This window comes from Pan paniscus, chromosome 5 (genome assembly GCF_029289425.2).
Source record: "Pan paniscus chromosome 5, NHGRI_mPanPan1-v2.0_pri, whole genome shotgun sequence".
Lineage (NCBI taxonomy): Eukaryota > Metazoa > Chordata > Mammalia > Primates > Hominidae > Pan > Pan paniscus.
In genome coordinates, this window is record NC_073254.2 from 108886134 (window position 1) to 108900505 (window position 14372).

The 14372-nt window shown below is 35.7% G+C and overlaps 1 protein-coding gene across 2 annotated transcripts in view; it reads right to left on the reverse strand.

Annotated features, from left to right (window-relative positions):
• The window catches only part of RNGTT (RNA guanylyltransferase and 5'-phosphatase), a 354408-nt gene that overhangs the window by 190548 nt on the left and 149488 nt on the right, over positions 1–14372 (reverse strand). Inside the window, exon 12 of one of the 2 annotated variants that reach the window (XM_003822864.5) lies at positions 248–316. The exons of the other annotated variant lie outside the window; for it this stretch is intronic. Coding sequence (XP_003822912.1) covers positions 248–316 — 69 coding nt within the window. The remainder of the gene's footprint in view (positions 1–247; positions 317–14372) is intronic. 2 annotated transcript variants of the gene reach the window in all.

Sequence of the window (14372 nt, forward strand, 5' to 3'; positions counted from 1 at the left end):
AAATGCTTATTTCTTAAGTTGAGTGAAAAACAGACAGGTGCTCATTTTAGTATTACATGTATTTAGATATAAATAAAATCTTTCATAATGAGCAATTTGTTTTAAGGAAAAGTGGCAATCACAGCAGTAATCAATCCCAAGTAAATAAGTTTGAGGCATATATGTGTATGTGTATGTATATGTATATCTGTGTACACACACACACAAACACACAAACGAACACACACACACAGACAAATGAACTTACTCCAGTAGGCTGAAAAATAAGTCCATCCATTTCATGGCTCACTTCTTTGGCAAAATTTCCTTCAAGTAGCTATAAAACAAATACACATGTATTCTTTAAAAATATAATAATCACTTTAAAAGTATTTAAACTTCTTGCTAAGCTTTATAAAAACTTCTTAATATATAAGTTATAAGAACTGAAATACAAAATAAGAGAAAGGGATAGGTCTAAAGGAATCTAAGTTAATACATCGTAAGATTTGAATACACACACACACACACACACACACACACACACACACACACACACAAATTTCCATTCCTTGGCAGGCTAGATATTCTAAACAATAGTCCTAACTACAACAACCAAAATAATGAATAAAGCACTGAAAACATATTTTTTAATGTATTCCTAAACCAGCACAAAAGGAAGAAAGACATAGAAGCAAAAACAAAGTGAAAGTAGAAACTCTGGAAAGTAATAGATAAAAGGAATAAAAAATAAACACACACAAAAACAGGAGAAGCAAAGAAATACTTGGGGACAAGAATTTGTAACTACAAACTAGCTCAAACATGAAGATTATAGTCCAAAGCTACAAACAAACTTGCTTGGGGGCAAGAATTTGTAACCACAAACCAGCTCAAACATGGAGATTATAATCCATAAATACATTGTGTTTTCCAAGAACCCTTAGAGAATGTTTTTAATCTTACTTTGGAGTTTTTTTGTGTCTTTTTTATATTTTTCCAAGCAGAGAATTTCATTGCAAAGAATACACCGTGAAAAATACAACTAACAGTTTTTTCAATGCCATATCAACAGAGTTATAGACCCTATACCCTCTAATTAATTCTGACTGATTACGTAGTTTTAGTGTATCTCTTTCACAGATTTTTATTATTTTGAAGAACTCAACATGTATATCACTGATGGAGGCCTGAAACATGAATTTCTGCATTTTGGGGAAGAGAACAAAACATACTCTCACAGAGCCAGGTGCATTAGTTCATTTTCATACTTGCTAATAAAGACATACCCGAGACTGGGTAATTTATAAAGAAAAAGCAGTTTAATGGACTTGCTGTTCCACATGGCTGGGGTGGCCTCACAGTCATGGCAGAAGGTGAAGGAGGAGCAAAGGCATGGTCTTACATGGCAGCAGGCAAGAGAATGAGTGTCAAGCAAAGGGGGAAGCCCCTTATAAAAGCATCAGATCTCATGAGAACTCACTATCATGAGAACAGTATGGGGGGAAATAGCCCCCACGAATCAATTACTTCCCACCAGGTCCCTCCCACAACACCAGGTTATCTAGACTCTGGCCAATTAACAGAAAATTCAGGATAGTTCTAGGATTCAAATATGTCTTCTAAATTTTTGGATATGCTGTGTGTTATACAACCCTTTTATCACAATCACACACTCTTGAAAGCACTATGCTTAAAGAGTTATCAAGATTTGCTTTCCAAAAGCAACAACCAAAACTTCAAGTACGTATTTCACTTGCAACAAAAATCTGTGATTCTCTTCCCAAACTGTGACTTCATCTTCTCTGCCATTTCATCCTTCAAAATCTATAATTTCTCTAAACTGAGGGCAGTTCAAATTTGAGTTTAAAAATCTATATTTCCTTAAAATTTTAATGTTCCTTTCTCACACTGAGACAGAAATTAGATCAGTAATTGCCAGAGGCTTGGGGGGTAGTCTTTAATGAGTTTCAGTTTTGAAAGATGAAAAAGTTGGCTGGGCATGGTGGCTCACACCTGTAATCCCAGCAATTTGGGAGGCTGAGGCGGGCAGATCACGAGGTCAGGAGTTCAAGACCAGCCTGTCCAATATGGTGAAACACCATCTCTACTAAAAAATACAAAAATTAACTGGTGTGGTGGTGCACGCCTGTAGTCCCAGCTACTACTCACAAGGCCGAGGCAGGAGAATCACCTGAACCCAGGAGGTGGAGGTTGCAGTGAGCCAAGATTGTGCCACTGCACTCCAGCCTGGGCAACAGAGTGAGACTCCATCTCAAAAAAAAAAAAAAAAAAAAAAAAAACTAAATTCATAGCATTTCTGCTGAGCAATGATGCAATAAAAACCAAATACCACAATAATCTCTTTTTAAAAAAAAAAAAAAAAGGTTAAAAAATGTAACCTTTAATCTTTCATTTGCTCTACTTGTATTGTAGGTACATCATTTACGGCAAGTTAACATGGTAGTTTCCACTCTTCAACCAAACTTCTCAAATTCGTGTAATGGACCATGCCTGTATATAAAGTAACAATAAAAAATAGCCAGTTAGCAAGACTCTACATAACATGATTCTACCTGCTGCAGAAATGAAAGTAATTTCATTTTTTATTCTACTCTTTTTATAAATCAGAGTATTTAAAGGACTGAAAATTCATGGGTCAAAATAAGAGTTCCTCTGCATTACTCTAGACAATATTTTTTTCTTTACTTGACACATAATATTTATGCTATCACCTATCATGTATCAAAGACCTACAATGGAGTGTTGTGCTTGGTACTTAACATATCATTCAAAATACATAACTCCTCATGAGATGTGTATTCTCAAGTTTTGAATTATTACTCAATTTGCCAGAAAAGGAAACCGAGGTCATCAGACATAAGCAACTAGCTTTAATTCAGAGAGTAAAGTAAAATCACTCAGAACAGATTACATCAGACTTTAACTAAAAATAAAGAGATAACTAAATAAAGTCTTATGACTCTCTGAAACAAATGCCCCAAAGATTTCTGCAAGTTCCTAAATATATAGGTCCTCCAATAGCCACTTAAATTTTATAGACTTGGCCAGACACAGTGGCTCACACCTGTAATTCTGGCACTTTGGGGGGCTGAGGCAGGGGACTGCTTGAGGCCAGGAGTTCAAGACCAACCTGGCCAACACAACAAGACCCCATTTGTATATTTAACAAAAATGTTATAGACTTTAAATGCATTATAGAATATACTATATGAATAAAGTGAATATGAAGGGAGATAAAATTCTTGAAGGAAAAAAGGTTTTCTAAGAATAGAGATGAAATCTAAAGATGTTATTAATATTGTATACTTTATATTAACTGATTTATATATTCATATGAGATCATATATGTAATGTGTTTATTAAATTAGAAATATTAGCTTTTGTCTATTTACAATTCTTAAAAAAAAAAAGTATCCAACCTTGTTACGGCCATCTTCCATATATCAGTATCTTCATCATTAGAGCCAACTTTTAAGTCATTTAGCCAGTTTCCATTATTTTTCCTGCTGCTGTCTCTGATTTACAGCATTCTTCAAATCATACATGAGACTATAACTGCAGATGTTATCCCAAGCTACAAGTACTGATTGACTAACGTTAAGAAAATGCTTTTTCCCCTCATTCATTCCATAGATCTATGTTCATAATCTTAGAAGTGCTTTGCTCTTTGAAGATACCTTTAAAAGGTTGGTTTAAGAAAAAGTTCCTCATTCATTTATGATGTGAAAAATAGTAAGAGAATGCTGCTTCTACACTGATGATAATAAAAAAGCAGATAATCTATCAAATAATAACTTTTGTTATGGCCATCAGAAAGCTGACATCTGCAGGCAACCAAATAAACTGAATCCCAGCCCCTCCAAAGGAGGATGAAGTATATGAACTCATGTCTTCTTTGGTAGAGAAAAGGAAGAGGAAGTGGCAGCCATAAGTGAGTACAAAGAAAACAACAACTGACCAATTCTTAAAAACTAAGTCCGGGCGAGTGGAACAGTTTAGAATCCCTGGAAGCCCAAAACACAAGAGATACAAACTTTTTCTCAGGCTTCTATCAGGCTTCACAAGAAAGACCACAGGCAGGGCAGGAAACATGAGAATGCCCCCACCTTGGTTGGGCACAGACGTTAAAACCCTCCTGCTTTCCAAACCTTTCTTGATATGATGCAAAAGTTACCTGGGAATAAATTCGTATGCAGCTATACAAGAAGCTGGAGACAGACTTGGACCAATGATATTATATTGATAAAAAGCAGAAAGACTTGGTCCTGACAAAATATCCCTATGCAAGGCAAAACTTCACTGGCAAGAGGGAGAGGGAAGACCCACTGAGGAAAATCCCATGCCTGCGATTCAGGTGCTCAGGTTCTGCTTAATACTAAGGCTGGAGAAGAAAAACTAAGAAAACTCCACAGTCTTCACAAGTCTGGCACTGAGCGGCAAGAAACAGTTGTTTACATATGGGGAAAAGTACTAGAAGTATGATAATAGAACACTCTGTGGTACAGGGGAGCAGAGCCTACTGAAAGCTAAACGTGAAACAGAAACACCAGGAGAAAACCCTTTTATACTCTAGGCATTACAATAAATACAAGTAACAGCAGCCAACTGCTGAGAAAATATAAATTCTTTGGAGCACTGAAGATGTAATTATATAGCAACACATAGAACAGGCTGATTCAACCACTACCCCTCCCCACCCACAAATGAAGCCTATTAACAAACTAAAAGAAGTATGCCTGTTACCAAGCATAAAGATACTTACCTCAGTCTCTTTTGTTCATATAGGAAAGAAAAATCCACGAAAGACGTCTAATTTAAAAATTCTGTCTCACACACACACATACACAAAGGAAAAATAAATGGCCTATATTCAAAGATAAGGCAGTCAACAGAAGCAGACAAAGACAGGGTCTATATTTTGGAATTATCAAAGACTTTAAAAATAACATTTACAAAAAACAACAGATGCTGGCAACGTTGTCGAGAAAAAGGAACATGCTTTTTTTTTTTTTTTTTTTGAGATGGAGTCTCACTCTGTCGCCCAGGCTGGAGTGCAGTGGCACAATCTCGGCTCACTGCAACCTCTGCTTCCCGGGTTCAAGAGATTCTCCTGCCTCGGCCTCCTGAGTAGCTAGATTACAGGCGCGCACCACCACACCTGGCTAATTTTTGTCTTTTTAGTAGAGAGGGGGTTTCACCATGTTAGCCAGGATGGTCTCAATCTCCTGACCTCGTGATCCGCCTGCCTCGGCCTCCTAAAGTGCTGGGATTACAGGTGTGGGCCACCGCACCCGGCCTGAAAAAGGAACACTGTTACACTGTGAGTGGGAGTGTAAATTAGTTCAACCATTGTGGAAGACAGTGTGGTGATTCCTCAGAGACCTAAAGGCAGAAGTATCATTTGACCCAGCAATCCCATTACTGGGTATATACCCAAAGGAATATAAATCATTCTATTATAAAGATATATGCATGTGTAAATTCATTGCAGCACTATTTATAATAGCAAAGTAATGGAATCAACCTAAATGCCCATCAATGATAGACTGAATAAAGAAAATATGATACATATACACAACGGAATACTATGCAGCCACAAAAAGGAACAAGATCGTATCCTTCAGGGACATGGATGGAGCTGGAAGCCATTATCCTCGGCAAACTAACGTAGGAACGAAAAAACAAAACACTGAATGTCCTCACTTATAAGTGGGAGTTGATTGATGAGAACACATGGACACATGGGGGTGAACAACACACACCAGGCACCTGTGGGGGGCATGGGGAGAGGGAGAGCATTAGGAAGAATAGCTAATGGATGCTGAATTAATACCTGGGTGATGGCATGATCTGTGCAGGAAACCACCATGGCATGCGTTTACTTATGTAACAAACCTGCACATCCTGCACATGTACCCTGAACATAAAAGTTGATAAAACAAATAAATAAATAAAAATAACATTTTAAATGATCTAGACAAAAAAGTGGAAAACATGCATAAACAGATATGGAGTTTCAGCAGAGATGGAAACAATAAAAATGAAACAATTGAAAATGCAGAAATGAAAACACACAACATCAGAGAAAAAGAATGTTAATCAGTGGGAATGATAATCAATGAGATTATCCACAGACTGGACACAGAAGAGAAAAGTCACTAAACTTAAAGAAGAAACGTATGTGGCACTTTTTCCAACTGAAATACAAAAAGAAAAAAAGAGGGAAAAAAGAAACAGTGCTGAGAATCAAAGAGCTGGGAGACTACAGCCAAAGACAGAACATTTGTACAGCTGGAATGTGAAAACAAAAAGAAAGATATAAGGAAGCAAAGAAACCAACTGAGAGAAATAATGCCTCCAATTGCTACAAAATTAATTAAACACATAAACACAAACACACACCCCAATGGACTCCAAGAGGACAGGAAGAAAGATTTAAGAAAAACAAAAAAAAAAATGTAGATTTATCATAGTCAAAACCCAGCAAGAAGGGGGAAAAGATTACAGGCAGAGGAACAAAAATAAGATTGACAGCAGACTCCTTATCTGAAATTACACCAGCCATGAGACAATGAAACCTCACCTTTAACATACTAATATTAATAGAAACAATGTCAATCCGAAAATCTTTAGCAAATGAAAATATCTTTCAATAATAAAGGCACAGTAGAGTTCTTTTTCAGACAGACAATAGCTGATAAAACATATTTCCACCAAGCTAGAATATAAGAAATTTTAAAAGAAAATTTTCAGGTAGAAGGAATATGATACAAGAATAAAATCTGTATCTAAACTGAAATAATGAAGGGCATTGGAATGGTTAAAAACTAGAATAAATATAAGAAATCTGTGTTCCTCTTTCTTTTCTTACAATATAATTGACTAATTAAAGTAAAAATATTAACAATGTATTGTAGGATTTATAACATATGTAAAAACAAATTGTATAAAAGGAAATGAGGTAAGAACCCCAACTAGGAAGTGGCATACTATTATTTAAAAGTAAATTGTGAAAACAGACACTATAAACCTTCGAACAACTGCTAAAATATACACAAAGATATATATCTAATAGGCCCAAAAAGTGGAGATATAATGGAATAAGAACATTCCCAAGTAATCTAAATGATGGCAAGACAAAAGGAAAAAAGTAAATGAGAAAACATGGGGCAAGCCATGTAGTAAATCAAGTAGTATGATAGTAGATTTAAACCAGATTGTTTTCATTCTAATGATATTTCTTCTAAAAACCACAACATTACAAAATCAACAAGCAGAGATTGTCATTATTAATAAATTTTTTTAAGAAATCAAGAACCAGCTGGATGTATGTCTCTAATGCCAGCACTTTGAGGGGCAGAAGCAGGCAGATAGCTTGAGCCCAGGAGTTCAAGACCAGCCTGGGCAACATGGCAAAACCCCATCTCTACAAAAAATATTTTTAAAAATGTAGGTTTATCATAGTCAAAACCAAAGTCAAAACCATCGTCAAAGCCAGGCCATGGCGGCATGCACCTATAGTCCCAGCTACTTGGGAAGCTGCTGTGGGAGGATAACTTGAGCCTGGGAAGCGGAGGTTGCAGTGAGCCAAGATCATGCCACTGAATTCCAGCCTGAGTGACAGAGTGAGATCCCTCTTAAAAAAAAAAAAAAAAAAAAAGGAACCAACTATATATATAGAGTCTACAACAGCCCACTTTGTACATAAAGAGTCCGTTAGGTAAAAAGTACAGAGATGGAAAAAGATGTCAAATCCAGTGCTAATGGAAAAAAGCTGAAGCATCTAGGCTATATTAATATAAGACAATGAGAACTTCTGAACAAGAAATTACTAGAGATGAAAACAATACATACTGACAAAGGGGGTCAATTCATCAGGAGTCTGTAACAATCTTAAATGTATACACATCTTAAAAAAAGCTTCAAAATAAAACTGACAAAATAGATAAGAAAAATAGTGGGGAAATCCTCAATTATACATAGAGAATTTAACACTCTTCTCTGAGCAAACGACTGGACAAATAGAAAAAAAAATCACTAGTAGTAAAGACATCTTGAAAAGACTTACAGAACACAAGCAGACAGAAAGCCAGTGAGGATATGGAAGCATAGATCACTATAAAACAACCTGACTTAATTGACATTTATAAAAATACTCCACCCAAACCAGGAAAAAATGCTTTTTTTTCCTAAATGCGTACAACACATTTCAAAGTATATTCTCTGATCATAATGAATTAAATTAGATGTCAATATTTGGAAAGTCATCCAATATTTGAAAATTAAATAACACACTTCTAAATAACCCAAGAATAAAAGAAGAAATTAAAAGGGAAATTTTAAAGTATTTTAAACAGAATGAAAACAAAAACAGAGTAGATTAATGTTTGAGAGATGCAGCTAAAGCATATTTACAGAAAATTTTGCTGCATGAAATACCTAATTAAAAAGAAGATCAATGACCAGGTACAATGGCTCATACCTGTAATCCCAGCACTTTGGGAGGCTGAGGTGGGAGGATCACTTAAGGCCAAGAGATTGAGACCAGCCTGGGCAACATAGCGAGACCTTGTCTCTACAAAAAATTTAAAAAGTAGCCAGGCATGGTGGCATGCACCAAAGTCGCAGCTACTCAGGAGGCTGAGGCAGAAGGATCATTTGAGCCCCAGAGGTTGCAGCTGCAATGAGTCCTGATTGCACCACTGCACTCCAACCTGGGCAACAGAATTAGATATCGCCTAACAAAAGCAAAAAAAAATTTTTTACCCATTTTTATAATAAAAAAATTAAGAAAAAGGTTACAAATCAATGACCTCAACTTCCACTTTAAGAAAGTAAGGAGAACTATAAAGAATTTCATAATCTCAGATATAAAAAATAGCCAGTTGGGCTGAGATAGTGTACACAATAAAAACAACTTCTCCCCTCCTAAGGCTAAGACCGGACTTCACTGAAGACAGAACAGCCATAGCTCACTGGATGGTGAAGCTGATGAAATGTCCCAGCTGCTTTTAAAGATGGAGGTTGTATCAAAGCAGTATGTCCAAATTTAGGATACTGAGTAATAGGTAGGAATGAATTTCCAAATTTCAAAATTAAGTCGCTGAGATGAAAATTTCAAAGAAATTGAGAGGCCAAGGTTGTAAGTCAAACCAAACATTGGGAAGTGTATTCAGCAACGATGATGGGCAGCCTTTGAGAGAAGAGTCTGTCAGGCACAGTCTCCATGAAAAAAAGGAGTTAGCAAAAAGTCAAAAAGAGGGTCTCAATGTGCTTAAAATAGCACGACTTGAAAAGTCAGGTTTTATTTAATAATTTAAATATCAGATATAATTTTAAACTCCCTTTGATATTCTTTTGTGTCTGATATTACATTCAAAAAATAACCTACTGTTTCTTTTTCTCCTTTTCTATATATAAAGTAAAACTTATTCATGAGTTGCACTGGTATCCTAATGTAAGAAGTACTAAGCTAAGTTTTTCACAGATAATTCACTGGTTGATTAACATCCCAATAAAAATACAATTGCATGCAGTGTTCATGAGATAGATATTTCCTGACTGCCTTCCAATGCTAGAAACCAAGCCAGCATTAGGACATGCTAATGGGATATGAGGACCCAATAACAACATAAGCCTTGGCCAATGTGCCTAAATAATACCTTAATTTCAATTTGACAGTAAAAACATTTAAATGTGATGACATAATTACAATTTCTTCTTGTCAATCTTTCTTCAGAAACGTGGTTCTACTTAAATTACCCTAGATGTTTTTAAAACACTTCTAACAAATAAAAGAATCTTAATTTAGAAATGGTTAATTGAAAAATCTTGGAGAAATTTAAAGTGGAATATCTGGTCAATCACCCTAAACTAGGATACAATCCTTTTCAGAATTACAATTTTCTTGATAATTTTCCCTCCAGACAAAATTCGAAGATAATTGAATGAAAAGTAAAACAGTAGACATTATATATCAATTTTTAATAAAGCATGATACTTTTCATAAGGTTTTTCCTATAAAACTTAAATTTGCTTACTTATGAACATAATCTTATCTTTGAATACCATCTGAAATATCCTACAGAGGGCATGTAGCATCGACCAAAGATTGGAGGAACTGACAAAGGTTACCATATGATTGACTCTGAGTTGATGTTTTATGTCTATGAATCATGATGTAACCGAAAACCAAGTTGTTATAAATGCATAAGCAGAGAAACATAATGCAAAAGGCTTGACATTAGAAACATGAGAAACAAAATAGAAACTGCAAAGTTACAAAGCATAGAAAGGAGCCTTTTAAAAATAATAAGCAAAATGACGGCTTAAGACTACAGTGAAGAAGAAACTGAATCTCCAATGTTATTAGAAATACGAATTGGCAATATCAATTCATTATAGTATGGAAAATATACCAATGGAATACTTAAAAAAGAATAAACTACCTCCACTTTTCAGTTCTGGTCTATTCTACTCAGACATCTTCTGAGCAGATATTCCCACAAAGCCTCAACTCATTGCCTGAGAATACTCAATATAGTAACTTCTATCTCTTGACTCTTTTATGTGCTTTCATAACTCCCCACAAATCCAAGGTTTAGTTTTAAAACCCCCCCCAAAAATGGAAATTTGCACTCCCCTGGATACTAATCTTTATTGGTTTTCAATCCCAAATTCTAACTTCTAGTTCAGGTTAGGATTATTCAATGCTTCTGTACTCTGAATGTCCTTCTAATCAGTAAATAATAATCCTACAAGTCATCCTTCTTGCTCATCACAAAGCCAACATCATTATCTTCTTTTAAAAAAGAATGACTTGATTGCCACTATTTACCAATAGTGCCTAAACAACTATGTCATTCAAGTTAGCTAATCAAAATATAAATCGCTTTTGCAATACTATTGTTGGCTCTTTCATTAACCCATATTATTGCAATTAAAAAGAGGCATAATAATTCTGGTGAATCCTATTTGACAAGTTAGAAAATCTCAAACAAAATTTCTCTAGAAAATATACCCTCTTAATTTTGGTTGCCGTTAGTCTTATTTTTACCAAAATCCCTTCATAGATCCACAAAGAAGTAGTCAACTACATCCTCATGGAACAATAAAAGTTCTTTTCATCAGATTTCTAATTATTCTTTTTAATTTCATAATTTAGGCATCATTCACTCATTCAACAAACATTCACTTAGTACCAATAAGTGACAACTACTGTGTTAAGTGTTTGAGATGTAAAAGAGTTTACTCCATGTCTATCTTGGAAGAGCAGGTGGCAGGGTCTAGTGGGGAGACCCCAAACTCAAATGTCTATACGTGCCAGGCCATAACCTGAACTGGACAGGGTATACGGTAAGACGGATGCGTGAGACCAACTGGAGAAGACATCCTCATCTACAAGCAGTCAAATTCAACATTGTTTACATATCACATGAGATTACACTTTATGAAGCTCATGAATTTATGAGTTAATATGGACCTAAATACACATAAAATAGTTTTTTTTACCTTAAATGCTTTCAATAGAGATGCTTAAAGACTTCTAAGGAAACAAAACAGCAATTATATTTTCATCTATCATTTAAGGATTTATTCAAATATTTACTGAGTACTAATTACATATTCATTTTTAGAAAATGATGAGAAGAGCAAGAGAAGGAGGTAATACATACAAAACTACTAATATATGCCAGGTACTGTTCCAATACTTTACATATTTTAACTTATTTTTAAACTATGCCCTAAAGAGTTAAAGAAACCAGTGACTGGCAGAAATTATTGAGCCTGCAGGGTGGCAAATTAAAAAAAGAAACAAATTGCTGAAACGCTGAAACTCCCTCCACTTACGAGATTTAAAACCTGGCTGAAATCAACTGGAACCGATATGGCCTACTGGCGTTTGCACAGAACGAACTTGCCGGTGTCACAGATCAAATTTCCACTGCAGGCTGCATACTAACTCCCCCTGAAACTTGCACATGAGATCCATGAGGTAGTATGAATAAATAGCTGTGCATGCCTGAGGACTTTCCAGACCTCTCCTCTCCTTCCACCAATCACCTACCAATCCCTGAACACACTCCCTAAACCTTTTCTAATGAAATTACTGCCTTAAAGTCAGCACAGAGAGACAGATTTGAGCTGGACTCCTTTCTTCTTGTTAGTCGACTTGCAATAAAAAGCTTTTATTTTCCCAAAAACTCAAGTGTCATAGTATTGGCTTCTAGCACATCAGGCAGCAAGCCCTTTTGCTCGGTAACATTTTTAGCCTCATAATTACCATATACAGTAGGGATTATTGTGATTCCCATTTTAAAGGTGAAGTTAAGAACTTGCCTAAGGTTACACAGCAAGAAACTGAGAATCCAAATGCATTCTGGCTCCAGAGTCCATATTGTTAGCTGCTATTCTAAACTAGAGTGTCAGAGTCCCAAAAATCTTCTCCTAATCTCTACTCTAGTCTAGGTTATATGCTCCTTCAATAAACTATCAAAGTATCCTATGCTTCCCTCCATCACAAGCTTTTCCCATCTGTCTGACTACTAAATTGATATGTATGCTTTTTGAGGTCAGGAATCACATCTTACATTCATTGTATTTTCAACATCTATTACAATAATCTGGTGCACAGTAAGCTCTCACTTAACAAATGTGTGTTAAATAAATATAAAATGAATAACACAGTGCAAGAATCTATAAAAATAGGCTGGTAAGGCTAGGTTATAACCATAGGTTATAGGTTAGGTAGAAAAATACATAGGCTGTATTATCACAAGAGGTTTTATAAAATGAAAACATAAAAAACTGTTAGAGAAGTTTAAAAGTTGATTAGACTTGTGTACGTATTATGAAAGGGGTAAGATTTTTAAAAAAAGCTAAAGTCATCTCTCATAAGTTAATAACTTCCTAATAAATCATCCTTTATTACTTATATATATCTCCAGTGAGGACAACAGTAATAACATCCTAACTGGGCATACAGAGTTGCTTCTAGGTGAATTTCCTTTCTTCAAACTATTTCTACTCACTATGCTACTCACTCACTTTCTAAAACAAACAATTTGTTGTGTGTCATGGTCATATCTAAAAATATTTGAATGCCCTTCACTGTCTATAGTCCAAGTTGCCTTAGTATGGTTTTTGAAGCCCTTTTTTTCCTGGGAAAACTCTCCTGAATATGTCTATAATCAAATCACAATGAAATGCTCACCTTTTCTAAAATGTTTATATACTTTGATATCATTAAACCTTTGTTCATGCTATACTCTGTATCCAGATTGCAGCTGACAAGAAATATAAGTGAATATTTGTTTTGTGGATAGAAAAGCATGACCTATCAGTTTAGAAGAATAGTAAGTACTTTTGAAATGAATATACGAATACAATGGATATTTGGCCATAAATACATAATGCAGTAAAAATACAACTAAACTGCATAAATGACTGGTCTGGATGTCATGAGGGAGAAAAAGTAGAGAGATTTAAAAAAAAGGAAAAGGCTAAATAGTTCTAATTTGAACATTAAGGGAAAATCATTTATTTGTAAAATAAAATTTAAGATTTTCAAATAAAGAGTAATATGAGAAATTGCAAAAATATACCCTCTGTTTAAATAGGTGTGTTGAGGAATTCACTTTACCAAAGAGAGGGCCTGGCCTTTGCCCTCAGCTACTGGGAAATGATCTCTAGGCCCAGGGGATATCCTCCTTGATAAGAGTACCTGGAGTCACTGGAGAGTCTAACAATGTGACTCATGATGGGAGCTTCCTGGAATACCCTGTCAGCTCTGATCTCCAAAGGAACTAGAAACTAAATGTATTAGCCTGAACTTTTGGGAGGAGATAAAGACTAAAGGTCAGACACAGGGACAGTATGTGAACAAAATCCAGTATAAACTGTGGACACCAAAAGCTTGCATTAACTTCCCTGGACTGTCATACATCATAGCCAGGAAGAGGTAACAGCATCCATGACTCCACCAGGAAAGCACAACCAGAAGCTTTGCTTTTGAGCCCCTCCCAGATTCTGCCCACGTGTCTCTCCTTTGGCTGGTTTTAGTATGTATGCTTTCATTATAATAAAACTATAATTCTAAGTACAGTGCTCTGAGTTTTGTGGGTCATACCAGTGAATTATCAAATCTGAGGGAGTCAGTGGGGACCTCAGTATCTAAAGCCAGCAAGTCTGAAGTAAAGGAGGCCCTAGGGACCCCCAAACTTGAGGCTGGTATCTGAAGCAAGGACCATGCGGTTGGCCTAAACGTATTCCAATAGGTTTTTGTCACTGTATTTCTCTAGTTGATACCATTTCAGCTGTCCTCAAAGTCACACCCATCAGCAGGAAAGCTTATGACTTCCCCTGTGAGG